Source organism: Myotis lucifugus, unplaced genomic scaffold, assembly GCF_000147115.1.
Source record: "Myotis lucifugus unplaced genomic scaffold, Myoluc2.0 scaffold_256, whole genome shotgun sequence".
NCBI classification, from domain to species: domain Eukaryota; kingdom Metazoa; phylum Chordata; class Mammalia; order Chiroptera; family Vespertilionidae; genus Myotis; species Myotis lucifugus.
In genome coordinates, this window is record NW_005871304.1 from 892,497 (window position 1) to 906,111 (window position 13,615).

At 39.0% G+C, this 13,615-nt stretch overlaps 1 protein-coding gene across 1 annotated transcript in view; it reads right to left on the reverse strand.

Moving 5' to 3' along the window:
* The window catches only part of ATXN2 (ataxin 2), a 61,552-nt gene that overhangs the window by 40,878 nt on the left and 7,059 nt on the right, over positions 1 to 13,615 (reverse strand). The window contains 1 exon segment of the mRNA XM_023762677.1: positions 2,666 to 2,790. Within this exon segment, the coding sequence (XP_023618445.1) occupies positions 2,666 to 2,790 (125 nt within the window).

A 13,615-nucleotide genomic window follows, 5' to 3' on the forward strand; every position in this document is an offset into this window, starting at 1 on the left:
GAGAGAGAGAGAGAGAGAGAGAGAGAGAGAGAGAGAGAAAGAAACGTCAATTTGTTGTTCCCAATTATTTATGCATTTATTTGGTTGATTCTTGTATGTGCCTTGACTGGGATCAAACTTGGCATATCAGGACAATGCTCTAACCAACTGAGCTACCTGGTCAGGGCTAAACTACATTTTTTAATCCATAAGAATTAATCCATCAGGGGCAGTAGCGGCAAGAATCTTCACTGGTAAATATTAATGTCTAGGTAATCAATCACTTCTCTATTGTCTCAACTCCTTTTAAAGGCCTGACTGGTGGAAAGACCAAAATACAGTCCATAATCATTATCCATCTCAGAAGAGAGAACACAGAATCATCCAAGCAATGTCCATGGCAACTTCAACACTAAAGCTTGCCTCTAAGGTCACCCATCGACCTTGGGTTCTCTGTGTTACTTCAGATAAAACTATCATGTAGCCCTAGCCGGTTTTGCTCAGTGGATAGAGTGTCGGCCTGAGGACTGAAGGGTCCCAGGTTTGATTCCGGCCAAGGGCACATGCCCAGGTTGCAGACTCGATCCCCAGTAGGGGGCATGCAAGAGGGAGACGATCCATGATTCTCTCTCATCATTGATATTTCTATCTCTCTATCCTTCTCCCTTCCTCTCTGAAATCAATAAAAATATATTTAAAAACAAAACTATAATGTAATTCCACCACTAAAGCAACTCCTTAGGCCTAACATGGACAGAAAATCAGTTACTTGTGAAGGCTTTAAAATTACTTAAGTAGTTTATGCTCCATGTAAAAAATCTAAACTGCAGAAAGACATCCAATAAAAAGTAAATGTGTGCCTAACCACTACTAACAATTTCTTGGACATAATCCAGACAGTCCCTATGCACATATAGTTGGCTCTCTCTTTATTTTAAAACCCAAATATGATCTTCTTGTTCTCCAACGTGCTTTTTCATTCATTAAGTCTTGCATATCTTTCCATACCAAACTACTATTCTTTTTCATGGACATACAGTATTTCAAGTGAATGAAGGTACACTAAATCTACTTAACCCACACCCTGCTAATGGACAATGAGGCTGTATCCAATTTTTCACTATCAGAAACAGCTGCAAAAACAATCCTCATACATAATTATTTTCACGTTTTACGGATCAATTATGGCAAAAATAAATTCTCAGGGGTAGAACTGCTAGACCAAAGTGTATGTTTATTTTAAATTCAGATAAGATACTGCCAGGCCCTAACTGGTTTGGCTCAGTGGATGGAGCGTCGGCCTGAGGACTGAAGGGTCCCAGGTTTGATTCCGGTCAAAAGTATGTACCTTGGTTGCGGGCACATCCCCAGTGGGGGGTGTGCAGGAGGCGGATGATTGATGTTTCTCTTTCATCAATGTTTCTAAGTCTCTATCCCTCTCCCTTCCTCTCTGTAAAAAATGAATGAAATTTTTTTTTTTAAATAAGATATTGCCAGAATGCTCTCTAGAAAGCATTGATCCACTTATCTGCCTCACTACCAATAAAAAAAGAGTGCCTACTTCACTACACCCTCCACGCAGGTGCTATGCTGCACAGACCTCAGAACCTTTGCATCAGGTTATATGTGATTCTTTAATGTTTGAAAATTAATAGTGATGTGTTGCCTACATATTTATAACTGAACAATGACTTAAAGATAAAGCACAGATTGGTTATAAGACTTCTCTGTAATATTCAATGGAAGATTCTTCATACGATTCTAATTTTGCTCCCTAAACACTCATTTTTGGCAAGAGACTTTGCTTTCTATCTCTGCAGTTTAGAAAATTTATTTACAGAATCCTAAAGACAGCCTTTATTAAGCATGTGATTTATAGATGACGTGTTATAGGAAAAGTAAAAATGTTTGCTAAGAGACTTTTATAAATAGGTTTTTGTGGCGAATGATCCTAATTTAGATTAAGAAATTTATTTGTTGCTTTAATTATACAGTTACCTAACTATATACCTTAATAATTAGTACTTCTTTTTCAGACAAGCCTGAAAGATGTACTTTGACCTCACCTAAAGTCAACAGACAATTTAGACACCATACCACTTGCCTTGGGCTGCCTTATGGGGCAGAGCACTCAAAGCAAAATTCAGTGGGGCCTTGACTTACGAGTTTCCCGACTAACGAGCCGTCTCTTGGCCGATTTTTTGCTTTGAGTTGCGAGCTAAAATTCGGGTTACGAGCCAGCTTCAGATACCCCACCGCTAGTTGGCGCAGTGAACGCCACAACATCAGCCCAGCATCACGTGTCTCACTCGTTCACTTTTTGATTTGACATACGAGTAATTTGAGTTAGGAGCTCCGTCACGGAACGAATTAAACTCATAAGTCAAGGCCCCACTGTATTCTGGCATTTCCAGTTTCCCATGGTTTAGATTTGAAAGTTGCTTATTATAACTTACTTTAAAAACATAGGAATAATTCATAAGCATCCCAAAGAAACATTTTTTCTGTATTTACCACCCTGGGGTGGGGGAAGGAGGGGAAATACAGACAACAATCTACATTTACACAATAAAACTGCTGCTTTAAATATAATTACAACAACAATATACTTAAATTGAATCCGTGACAGGATGTCATACCACATCACACGGCCACAGTTGGTTAGTAATCCAAAGACTGTACTTACGACGTCGTTCTCCAAAGCTTCGAGCTCCTCGCTGGCAGTGAGCTCCCCTGCATCCCAGGGCTCCAGGTCCTTCTCCTTGTGCTCACCGTTCACTTTAGCACTGATAGCTGAGTCAGTGAAAGCATCTGCAAAGGATGTTTTTGGTTGAAAGATCATACAACCACCCACACAATGGACTAAACTATACACATAAATTACCAACAAAGATGTATGCTAAAAAATAATTATGAAAAGGGAATTTCTAATGCAGAAAGAATAACATTCATTAACAGTATGCTTTCAGATATCTGATGCTTCTAACTTTAGAAAACTTAATTGGCATCATAGATAATTATTAATGAAGATATGTTTTCAATATAATTTTAAGCCACATGAAATGTTTTCATATATTCACAAGTCATTAAATTATATGAAAAATAATTACTTTGTGTTTTTTGAAGTAATCCAGAAAATTTCTATCCATCCACTTAAAACGATCTCTTTTGTTAAAAGAACCCAGTAATTAGACATACCCTCAGTGGTCCTGCAGCCAAACATGGGAAGATTTTTCCACTTTCTGAACCCATGTCTATATGCAAGCATCAGTATCCTAACATACTTTTGCCATTAGTAACTGAAGCTATTCTAAGTGACCCATTCTCCACAGAACCCATTTTTCCCTACAGCTGCCCTGTTACAAAGTTCAGGCCCTACAGTGTTTCCTGTCTCCAGAAAGTTCACATGGCAGGGCCATCTGAACTTCCGATCCATTCTTTCTCACTTGTGTCTGCTTCTCCTCTGCTAATATTACTGAGGAGCACTAGCTAGTGAAAGCAACATGGCATCAGTATGTTTGGCTGACAGGAACTATCTATCTGTAGCAGCTATCCCAGCAAAGAAAAATTTTCTCTAGTTGGGAGTTAGGACTCAGTTAAATAAAGGTCCACTGGGGCAACGTTAGAAAATGCTTTGGAGATAAAGGCTTGCACTTAAGTGGCTGGACTCATATGGCATCATCTAGCACAGGGCTAGACAGTGATACTTCTGCTGATCTAGCACCCAGTCATTATGAGCTCACCCCTACTGCAAGCTACCACCACGGAAAAGAAGGGAAGAATCAACAGCTGTGTCTCCTCAAAAGAGCCAATTCCAGAGGGATTTTTTATTTGATTCTGCTTTTGTGACTATTAACAGCTCTCCAGTGGGCAAGGTGATGACAAAGTAAGAAATTTGTGCCAGCAAATTTATGGATGGCACTACAAGCCTAACTAGCTTTTACTTCCCCTCATCCCAAACCAGGGGCGGATGAAGGAATGGGGAGGGATGGGGTAGCACACTCACTAGGAAATAAAGACATAACTGCACTAATGGGCTTAGCTGCCAGCTCTACCAGCAGCACAATTCTCATTGCTACCAGTAATAAACGCCAAGAGTGTACGCGGGGGCCTCCCCAGAGATGCACACTACAGTTGAGAGTGGGAAGGAGTACTCACTAGAAGCGACTCTATTTTGGGAAAACTTTCTAAGAGGTCTAATAGACTGATGCTGACTTCATGTCATCTTCAGCTGGAAGATGGTCCTAAAAACTTGGCTTTACATGACATTCACGTAAGTCAAGCCCTACTCTGTATTATCTTAAAGTTACACAAATTCTTGGTAAAAATTAATTTTGGCATGTGTGTTTTCAAGAATGTGAAATGCTCTAAAAAAATCAAATAATAACTTACATTAGGATGCTGAAATTCACTAGTTTAATTTTCACAAAACTAGAACAGAAAACTAGACTACAGAAAAATTCCAAACCAGTCATGTTATCTTCTGCAAGAAGCAACAGGATTATTAATTTATAATTAAGATCCTGTTAATGTTTTAATCACACTAATTTTAGAAAAGCATACGTTTTAAGTAAATAAAGCACATACTTAGATGGAAATCCAGTATTAAAAGTAGCATTATTTTTATTCACAAAATTAAAGCTCAAAGCAGCGAGAGATTTTTTTTTTTTTTACACAGCAACATAAATGGACTTTTTCTCGCTGCAGGAATGTGTGTGTATGTATGGCAAAGTATTTGGAAAGAGTAGAGACCAAGCCAAGCTGTCCTGAAATTGAAAAATACAAAAAAATAACTTAAATGTACTTTTATAATAATATATTATTATTCTAAAACAGGGGTCCTCAAACTACGGCCCACGGGCCACATGCAAATACAAATAATGTATTTGTTCCCGTTTTGTTTTTTTACTTCAAAATAAGATATGTGCAGTATGCATAGGAATTTGTCCATAGTTTTTTTTAAACTATAGTCCGGCCCTCCAACGGTCTGAGGGACAGTGAACTGGCCCCCTGTTTAAAAAATTTGAGGACCCCTGTTCTAAAAGAAAACAGCAAGGCTTTCACTGAGGGTAAAAAAAAAAAGCAAACTTCACTGAACCAAGTTTTACTCTGCTGATCAGAGTTTAGGCTGTAGAAAGAGGCCATTTATTAAATAACCTATTTTTCCAATTCTACATTATCTTAAATCTTCTGTTTACAACACCAACCTTATAAAAGGAATTAACTATTCACCTGTTTTTACTGAGAGCATTATGGTTTTATTTCAAGGCAGAAATGGGGGAAGGGAAAATGTGAAAATGTTTCTCTTAATAAGGAATGACGTTACTTTTAAAATTTCCCCCAAAGAGCCCTAGCCGGTTTGGCTCAATGGATAGAGCATCTACTGCAGACTGAAGGGTCTCGGGTTCGAATTCCTGTCAAGGGCACATGCCTGGGTTGTGGGCTTGATCCCCAGCAGGGGGCGTGCAGGAGGTAGCCAATCAATGATTCTCTCTCATCACTGATGTTTCTTCTATCTCTCTCTTCTCTCTCCCTTCCTCTGAAAACTAAAAATTAAATTAAAAAATAAATAAAATCAGAATTTCCCCAAAGACAATCCCTTTTTAAAGACGAGTAAAAAGTTTAGGGAAAGATGCGCTGAAGTGGGAGTCAGCACAAAATGAGGCTATAGTGTCAGGATGCTGGAGAACACCCTGGTCATAAATACTCTACTTCAGATCAGCACTGTATCATTAGCTAAAAGAAATCAAGACCTGGATATTCCATTCTACACTGTTACCAATAACCACTACTGTAAATTCTAAAAATGCTTTATTAACAGCCATGTTTGGATTTTTAAAAAACACTGTTGGTATTACATAGTACAATGTTGTATCCAGAATGCCAGCAAATTTCAAAAAATCAACAGGCTATAATCAATTGCAATTGTGGGAATTTGCATGTAGATTTTTCTAATGTCATAAGTCAGAGTATATTAATTTTCCATTATCCACTATGGTAAGAAACAAAAGCATTTATAAAGGCAAGATGCAAGAATACAAAGTGACTGTTAGAAAAATATTACCTGTTTCTGAAGCAACTACAGGTACAGAAAGAAAAAAAACAAAACACAATAAAAATTATCAGATAAAATAATGGATATAAATTCATCATGTGCTTAATTCCCTGCTTTATAAACATCCAATTTACAAAAATCTCTAGACTATAAGGAAAAAGGAGTATAAAACTATCTGCCCCCCTCCCCCCCCCGCCACCTCCCGCTACCCCCCCCCCCCAAACTCCCCTATTCTACCCCTACAGCAGGTGGGCTCTCAAAGCCTTCCTTCTGATTCTGGACGGAAACCCAGTCATTCTGAGCCAGTGGTGCCACCTTGTGGTGATTGGAAAGAAATGCCTCAACCAATATGCTTCCCCCCCACCACCCCCCATAGGCATTCCCTCAGCCCCATACCCAGGAAATAGGATAGTGCTCTCCTCAAGTTTTCCTCTTTTACTTCTCAGTCAATTATCACTGAAGAAGCAAAGTTGTCGGGGAATATTTTAAAGAGCCAGAACAGTGGTGAAATAAGTTAAAGGCTAGTAGCATACCATAAAATAATATAAATTAAATTTATTAAAACTACAAAATGAGCCCTGGCTGGTTTGGCTCAGTGGCTAGAACATCAGCCTGCGGACTGAAGGGTCCTGGGTTCGATTCTGATCAAAGGCACATGCCGGGATTGCGGGCTCTTGCGGGCTCGATCCCCAGTGGGGGGCGTGCAGGAGGCAGCCAATCAATGATTCTCTTTCATCATTGATGTTTCTAACTATCTCTCCTCCCTTCCTCTCTGAAATCAATTATACACACACACACACACACACACACACACACACACATATTTAAAAACTACAAAATGACATAAAATTGGAAGTTTAAAAATCATTATTAGACTTAACATCAGAAACCCTTAAATACTTCCAGAAAAGTCTTCACCAAAATCCTCAAATATCTAGTTCACCTTTCAATTAAATCTGTTTTGTCAAACATTGAAATTTTAAAAAAATAGATATTTTTTTATTTCAGAGAGGAAGGGAGAGGGAGAGAAAGAAACATCAATGATTGGCTGCCTCCTGCACACCCCCTAATGGGGATCCAGCCGGCAACCCAGCCTTTGTACCCTTGACTGGAATCGAACCTGGGACCCTTCAGTCCGCAGGCCGACACTTTATCCACTTAGCAAACCAGCCAGGGCTCAAACACTGAAATCCTAGGTAAATGAAAAATTTCATTTCAATGATATCATTCTATTTTGACCATTATTAATAATGTGACTTTTTCAATGACTTTAAAAAGTATTTTCTTATCTTGTACCATCAATTATACCCGGACCAATCTATATACAATAGAGTCTACAGTTATAGTGGGTGCCAGCCTCACAAATGAGACCATCTTTAATATTTACTGAGTATTACTGAGTTTAGATGAGCTGGGGATTCATATCTGACTAAGAAAGAACCCCTGACTTTTCCTGCAGGAGCTCCTAGGTATGGAAGAGTTGTTACAGATTGAAGCAAATCTTTAGTTCTGAGAACTAGAGGCTGTGGCCTTAAAAGCAACAGTTGATCAAGGCCTTCAAAAACACAAGCAAGCCCTGACTGGTTTGGCTCAGTGGATAGAGCATCGGCCTGCGGACTCAAGGGTCCCAGGTTCGATTCCGGTCAAGGGCATGTACCTTGGTTGCGGGCACATCCCCAGTAGGGGGCATGCAGGAGGCAGCTGATCGATGTCTCTCTCTCATCGATGTTTCTAACTCTCTATCCCTCTCCCCTCCTCTCTGTAAAAAATCAGTAAAATATATTTTAAAAAAAACACACACAAGCAAGAATTAAGTAGGGGTGCTCGACAAGTGTGAGCGTCAACCTATGAACCAAGAGGTCAGGGCACATGCCCAGGTTGCAGGCTCTATCCCTGGTAGGAGGCATGCAGAAGCAGCCGATCCTCTCATCCTATCCGATATAATAAAAGGCTAATATGCAAAGTATCCCTACAGGCGGGAGTTTGACCAACCCGGAGTTAGCTGTGTGCTGACCAACAGGGGGCAGTGCGGAACATGGCAGGTGTTGGCAATGCAGCACTGGCAGCAGGCAGCAATGGAGGCGCTGTTGGGCCCCGAGGAGAGCAGGACCGCAGCGGGATGGTGGAGCAGGTGAGCAGGCGGCACCAGGCCAAGGTGGGTGCGAAGGGAGGCCTCAGCCAGCAGCTGCTAGGGACCCTACCTGTGCACGAATGCACTGGGCCTCTAGTCATTAATGTTTCTCTCTCTCTCCCCCCCTCTCTCTCTCCCTTTCCCTTCCTTCCTGGGGAAAAAAAAATAATCATACATATATATAGGTATATATAAGAATTAAGTAGGGGGAAGAAAAGGGGTTACAATATAGACTAGAATAGCATTAAAAATAAAATTTCTGCCCAACCAGTGTGGCTCAGTGGTTGAGCATCAACCTACGAACCAGGAGGTCATGGTTAGATTCCCAGTAGGGGCATATGCCCAGGTTGCGGGCTCCATCCCCAGTGTGGGGTGTGCAGGAGGGAGCCGATCAATGATTTTCTCTCATCATTGATGTTTCTCTCTCTCTCGCTCGCTCTTGCTTCAATAAAAAAAATATATTTAATAAGAAATAAAATTTCCCCACTGTACACAAGTCCATAGGTGAGATTACCCTGTGTTTTACTCGTGTTTTTATGAATTTTCACACCATAAGTATATACTAAACCAGGCATTTTATTATATAGGAAATATTAAAGGGTATAATATTAAAGAATAGTGTGAAGAAACAAGATGGGGATAAAGAGCACAGTGAGGGCCCAGGCTGTGTGGGTAGGAACAACAGAACCAAGTAGACTAGTGGAGGCAAGGTCTTCAGGCAGGAGAGGGAAAAAAGATAAGAGAGGGTTTCAGGGAGATGGGGCACAGGGAGCCTCTAGATTAGGGATTCTTAACCTTTTTTCTTTGATCCATGTACCCCTCTGGCATTTTAGGGAGCTTATGGGTTTAATTGCATAAAAGACATAGGAAATCAAATATAATGAAATGCTGTTATCAAAACCCAAAAAACCACATTTGTTCCATAGTGATATATGCTTCTTTATTAATTCAGTAAACAATAAAATCTAACAGCAAGTTACTATTGCAATTTTAAAGAGTCAAGGAGCATTAAGTAATTTTTGAGATATCCACATCCATACAAGTGATATAAAATTAACTGAATGCTATAGGTGCTAGAGTCACAGATACTGCAAATACTAGTGATTTTTTGCCTACATTAATAACGGAGGGAAAAAAGCTAAATTTCAATTAAAAGGTAATGAAAATAAAAATGTAAATTTCTTCCCCCATCCAAGTTCAAAAATGCCCTGAGTCCACTCCACAAACCATTTGGAAATCCATGGATCCAGGTCAAAAATTATGCTTTAAAAAGTAGCAAGGAAGAACTTCCTGCTGTGGATAAAAATGACTGGAAAGAATGGTCGTTAAGGTTGTAGAAACAGGTTAAAAAGGTCTGCTGAGCCCTCCTAAAGCTCTAGCAAGAGCTAGAAACTAACCAGCACCGTAATGGGATGTCCCCGGCCACACCCAGCAGGCTGGCTATAGGAGTCTACAGAGAGGAGTTTAAAAATGGAAGGCCAGAGGAGGACCAAACAAATGAACCCAATTCTTTATTTAAACCAATGGACGGCCAGGGAAGGGTCAGAGAGCCCTCTGAGGGCACAGAAGAAAGGGAGTAGAAGAGTCAAGGTTAAGTTGGCTGTGGTCAGAGTAAACCCTGGTCAGAGTAGATCTGGAAGGGCATTCTGGAACAGAAAGCAGTTATAAGCCATGACAAAAGTCATAAAAGCAGGCTGCTAAAATGAAATGGAGATAAAAGACACATATGTAACAGAGCTCAGAAGGCTAAGGAATAGTGTTCAGTTCCAAATAACTGACTTGAAAATAAATTTTTGTAAAATCTACCATTTGCACCCTAACCTTGGAAGGTATCAGGGTCTTAGCCACAAACCTATAGGAAACCTGAAAGCCTCTGATCTAAATACTAAGAAATTATAGTTACATTACAAAATATACCAGACAAGCACTTGCCTATTAAAAAATGCAAAAGTGGCCCTAACCGGTTTGGCTCAGTGGATGGAGCATTGGCCTACGGACTGAAGGGTCCCAGGTTTGATTCCGGTGAAGGGCATGTACACCTTGGTTGCGGGCACATCCCCAGTAGGAGGTGTGCAGGAGGCAGCTGATCGATGTTTCTAACTCTCTATCCCTCTCCCTTCCTCTGTAAAAAAACAGTAAAAAATATTTTTTAAAAAATGCAGGAGTGGATACTGTTCATTTTGAATGACCACAACTATTTTCTAATTGTAATTCTGGGCTATCAAGCAGAACTATTTCATATTAGAAGTAGTACCATGGAGATGACAGTTATATAATAATAAATTCAAGTCTTTTGAGGTTAGATCCATAAAAGTCCCAAAAATTTTCCTTCAAATGAAAATTTTTTTTAGGGAAGAATGAGTCAGGAAGAGCTAGAATAAAGTAATAGATTATCCTGAATTCACACTTGGTAGGGTCGGAACAGGAAACCAGATCTGTCCTGCAGCACACGTACCCCAAAACAGGCAATAGAGCCTTCCCTGATTATACTCGCTTCTGGTCCCAGCAGCTGAGAGATTCCACAAAATGTTAGATTTTTTATTCCTGCATTACCGCCAAAAGATATCAGAAGACATTCTAACAGTGATGCCAAAACAAAGACAGTTTGTGGAGTGAGGCATCAGGAGGTGGGCATTCTGTTTCAGCTTCTCCAATGGGCTCTGGGTGCAAAGCCCCATTTTGAGGGGAAGGAGGAGCTTTTAGTCTGTGCTATTTGGAAAGGCAAAATGGCTCCGCTCCAATCAGTGTTCGAGCATTTTTTTATAAAAGGAACAGTTTTCATCTCAAAAGTTAAAGAATGAGAAAGGAAATAATTTTGTACAAATTTAGGGCAAAAAAAAAAATACATTCAGAAATATTCAGGAATCAAACTTAGTAACTGAACCACCAGTACCAGTAGCCAGCACAGTAGTCTTTTAAAAAAAACTTGAGAATTATAGCAAAAGTGTCCAGAAATAGAGAAAGTAAATGAAATTCATTCCAATTCTTACAGCTATATGCATGCCTTTCTGTTTCCTTGGCAAATATAAAGAACAGTTTAAAGATTCAGACTGTTCTTTTCTAATATAAATTAGAGGAACAACTGTTCAAATGCACATGCTCACTTAAAATTCTGAGCCAGGACTGATCTGGGTAAAAAAAGCAATCATTTCTCTATTTAGTCAGATTGAATAGAAATTAAAATGGAGACAATTTACCCACATTCTCTCACTGCCCTACTTTTTTATTAGTTTTAATATACATGCTATTGATAAAGACACCACTAAGACTCTGCAGACCAAGAGAAAATAAACTAAAACCAGATAGTAACTGGGTATAGCATCACATAATACAACCAAGTAAACTGTCTTCCTGAAAGTGTCCTGGACTCATTTTCAATGATCTACTGGAGAGTTCAAGAATCCTACTTGTTTTTACTTAAACTGTCCCACTAGGACAGGATAAGTCATTTCTTGAGTCCCTCACCATCACAAGGTTAATATTCATCTTTCTCACTTTTACCATTCAGCAAGCCTGAGAGATGAAAAATCACATTCCATGCCTTTGAAACTACACACCTTTGATTACTAGTGAGGTAGACTATCTTTCCACATGTTCACTAGCCATTTGTAAAACTTATTTTATTCCATTTCCCCAGTGTGGAGCATGTCTTCTAAATTTTATGGCACTTCTGCATACATGTAAGTCTTTAATATTTTATAATCAAATATTTAAATCTTTTACTTTATGAATTTTTGCTTTGATGTTCATACTTATAAAGTCATCCTCTATCTCAAAATGATATAAATTCATAGACTTTTTCTAGAATTCCTATATAGTTTTAATTAAAAAATGTTTTTTCTTTAACCATTTAGGTTTTATTTTGGTGATAGGTATAAAGTAGGAATCTAATTCCTCCCAAATGTCCCAACAGCATTTACTGAATAACCCACCTTAACTCCATATATTTAAATATTATTATCTTTACCACATATTAATAAAATGCTCATATAAATTGTCTGTTTTGGATTCTCTATTCTTTTTTTAAAAAAATATATTTTATTGATTTTTTACAGAGAGGAAGGGAGAAGGATAGAGAGCCAGAAACATCAATGAGAGAAACATCGATCAGCTGCCTCTTGCACACCCCCCACTGGGGATATGCCCGCAACCAAGGCACATGCCCTTGACTGGAATCGAACCTGGGACCCTTTAGTCCTCAGGCCGACGCTCTATCCACTGAGCCAAACCAGTCAGGGCAAGATTCTCTATTCTTTACCACAATGATCACTATGCTTTAATTCTAATGCATTTTACTGTATGGTAGGACAAGTCATCTTGTGTGACTCTGGTGGAAAAGAATTTCCAAAGTTCTTCTGTTAATACATAATACTTTATAAACTTTACAATCATTTTGTCAATTTCTACAATAGAGATAATATTATCTTTAGATATTACTTTCAGGAGAGTAGACAACTGTAAAGTATTAAATATTTCCAGTCAAAGTATGGAACATTTCTCCATTTAGTCAAATCTTACTATATCCTTCCGTAGTGTTTTCATAGTCTTCAGCTTAACCACATATGTTTATTTTTACACTTTAAACTCTGTTCCTATTGTAAATGTTTTTATTTTATACTGTCTAGCTGATTAACGCTATTAAATAAAGAGGAAATCAATAGTTCTCATACATATTGTGAATCAGATCACCTTACTCTTATTAGTACTAAACAATATTTTTATTTTGTCTAAATAAAATTCTACTTTATGCTGTAGGTTTTTTTGCCATTTTATCTTTTGTTTTTAATAAATAAAGTTATTACTTTGACCTTAGCATACAAATGAATATAGCAGAGAATTTCTATTTGCTCTAAAAATGTATAAAAAAAATTTAGTGGAAGGAGACCTTTTTTTTTTTTTAATATTTTTATTGATCTCAGAGAGGAAGGGAGAGGGAGAGATAGAAACATTAATGATGAGAGAGAATCATTGATCGGCTGCCTCCTGCACGCCCCCCACCGGGGAGCGAGCCCGCAACCCAGGCATGTGCCCCTGACCGGAATCGAACCCAGGACCCTTCAGTCCACAGGCTGATGCTCTATCCACTGAGCCAAACCAGTCAGGGCAAAGGAGACCTTATTTTAATAAGTATGCAATACTTCCCTATGAATACCTCAAATTACTCCATTTAGCTTTCCCTCACCTGGGTCCATTATACCTGCTTCTTTTTTAAATCTCAATTTCTGTGCCACCTCAACACTGGCCTCAGTAAATGCTAGTCTCCATTCACTACTTGCTCCCAGCACAGACACACATCCTTCTTTTACTAAACCACAGCAAAGCTAAGGTAGTAAACTTCCTAGTGGTTCCGTTTAAGGAAAGAATATCAGATCATGGTGTTTCTTACGAGTTGGCTCACTAGAAAAGCTACAAGCCCAAGTCAACCTCCTTATAGGGCTTTCCTGCCAGCT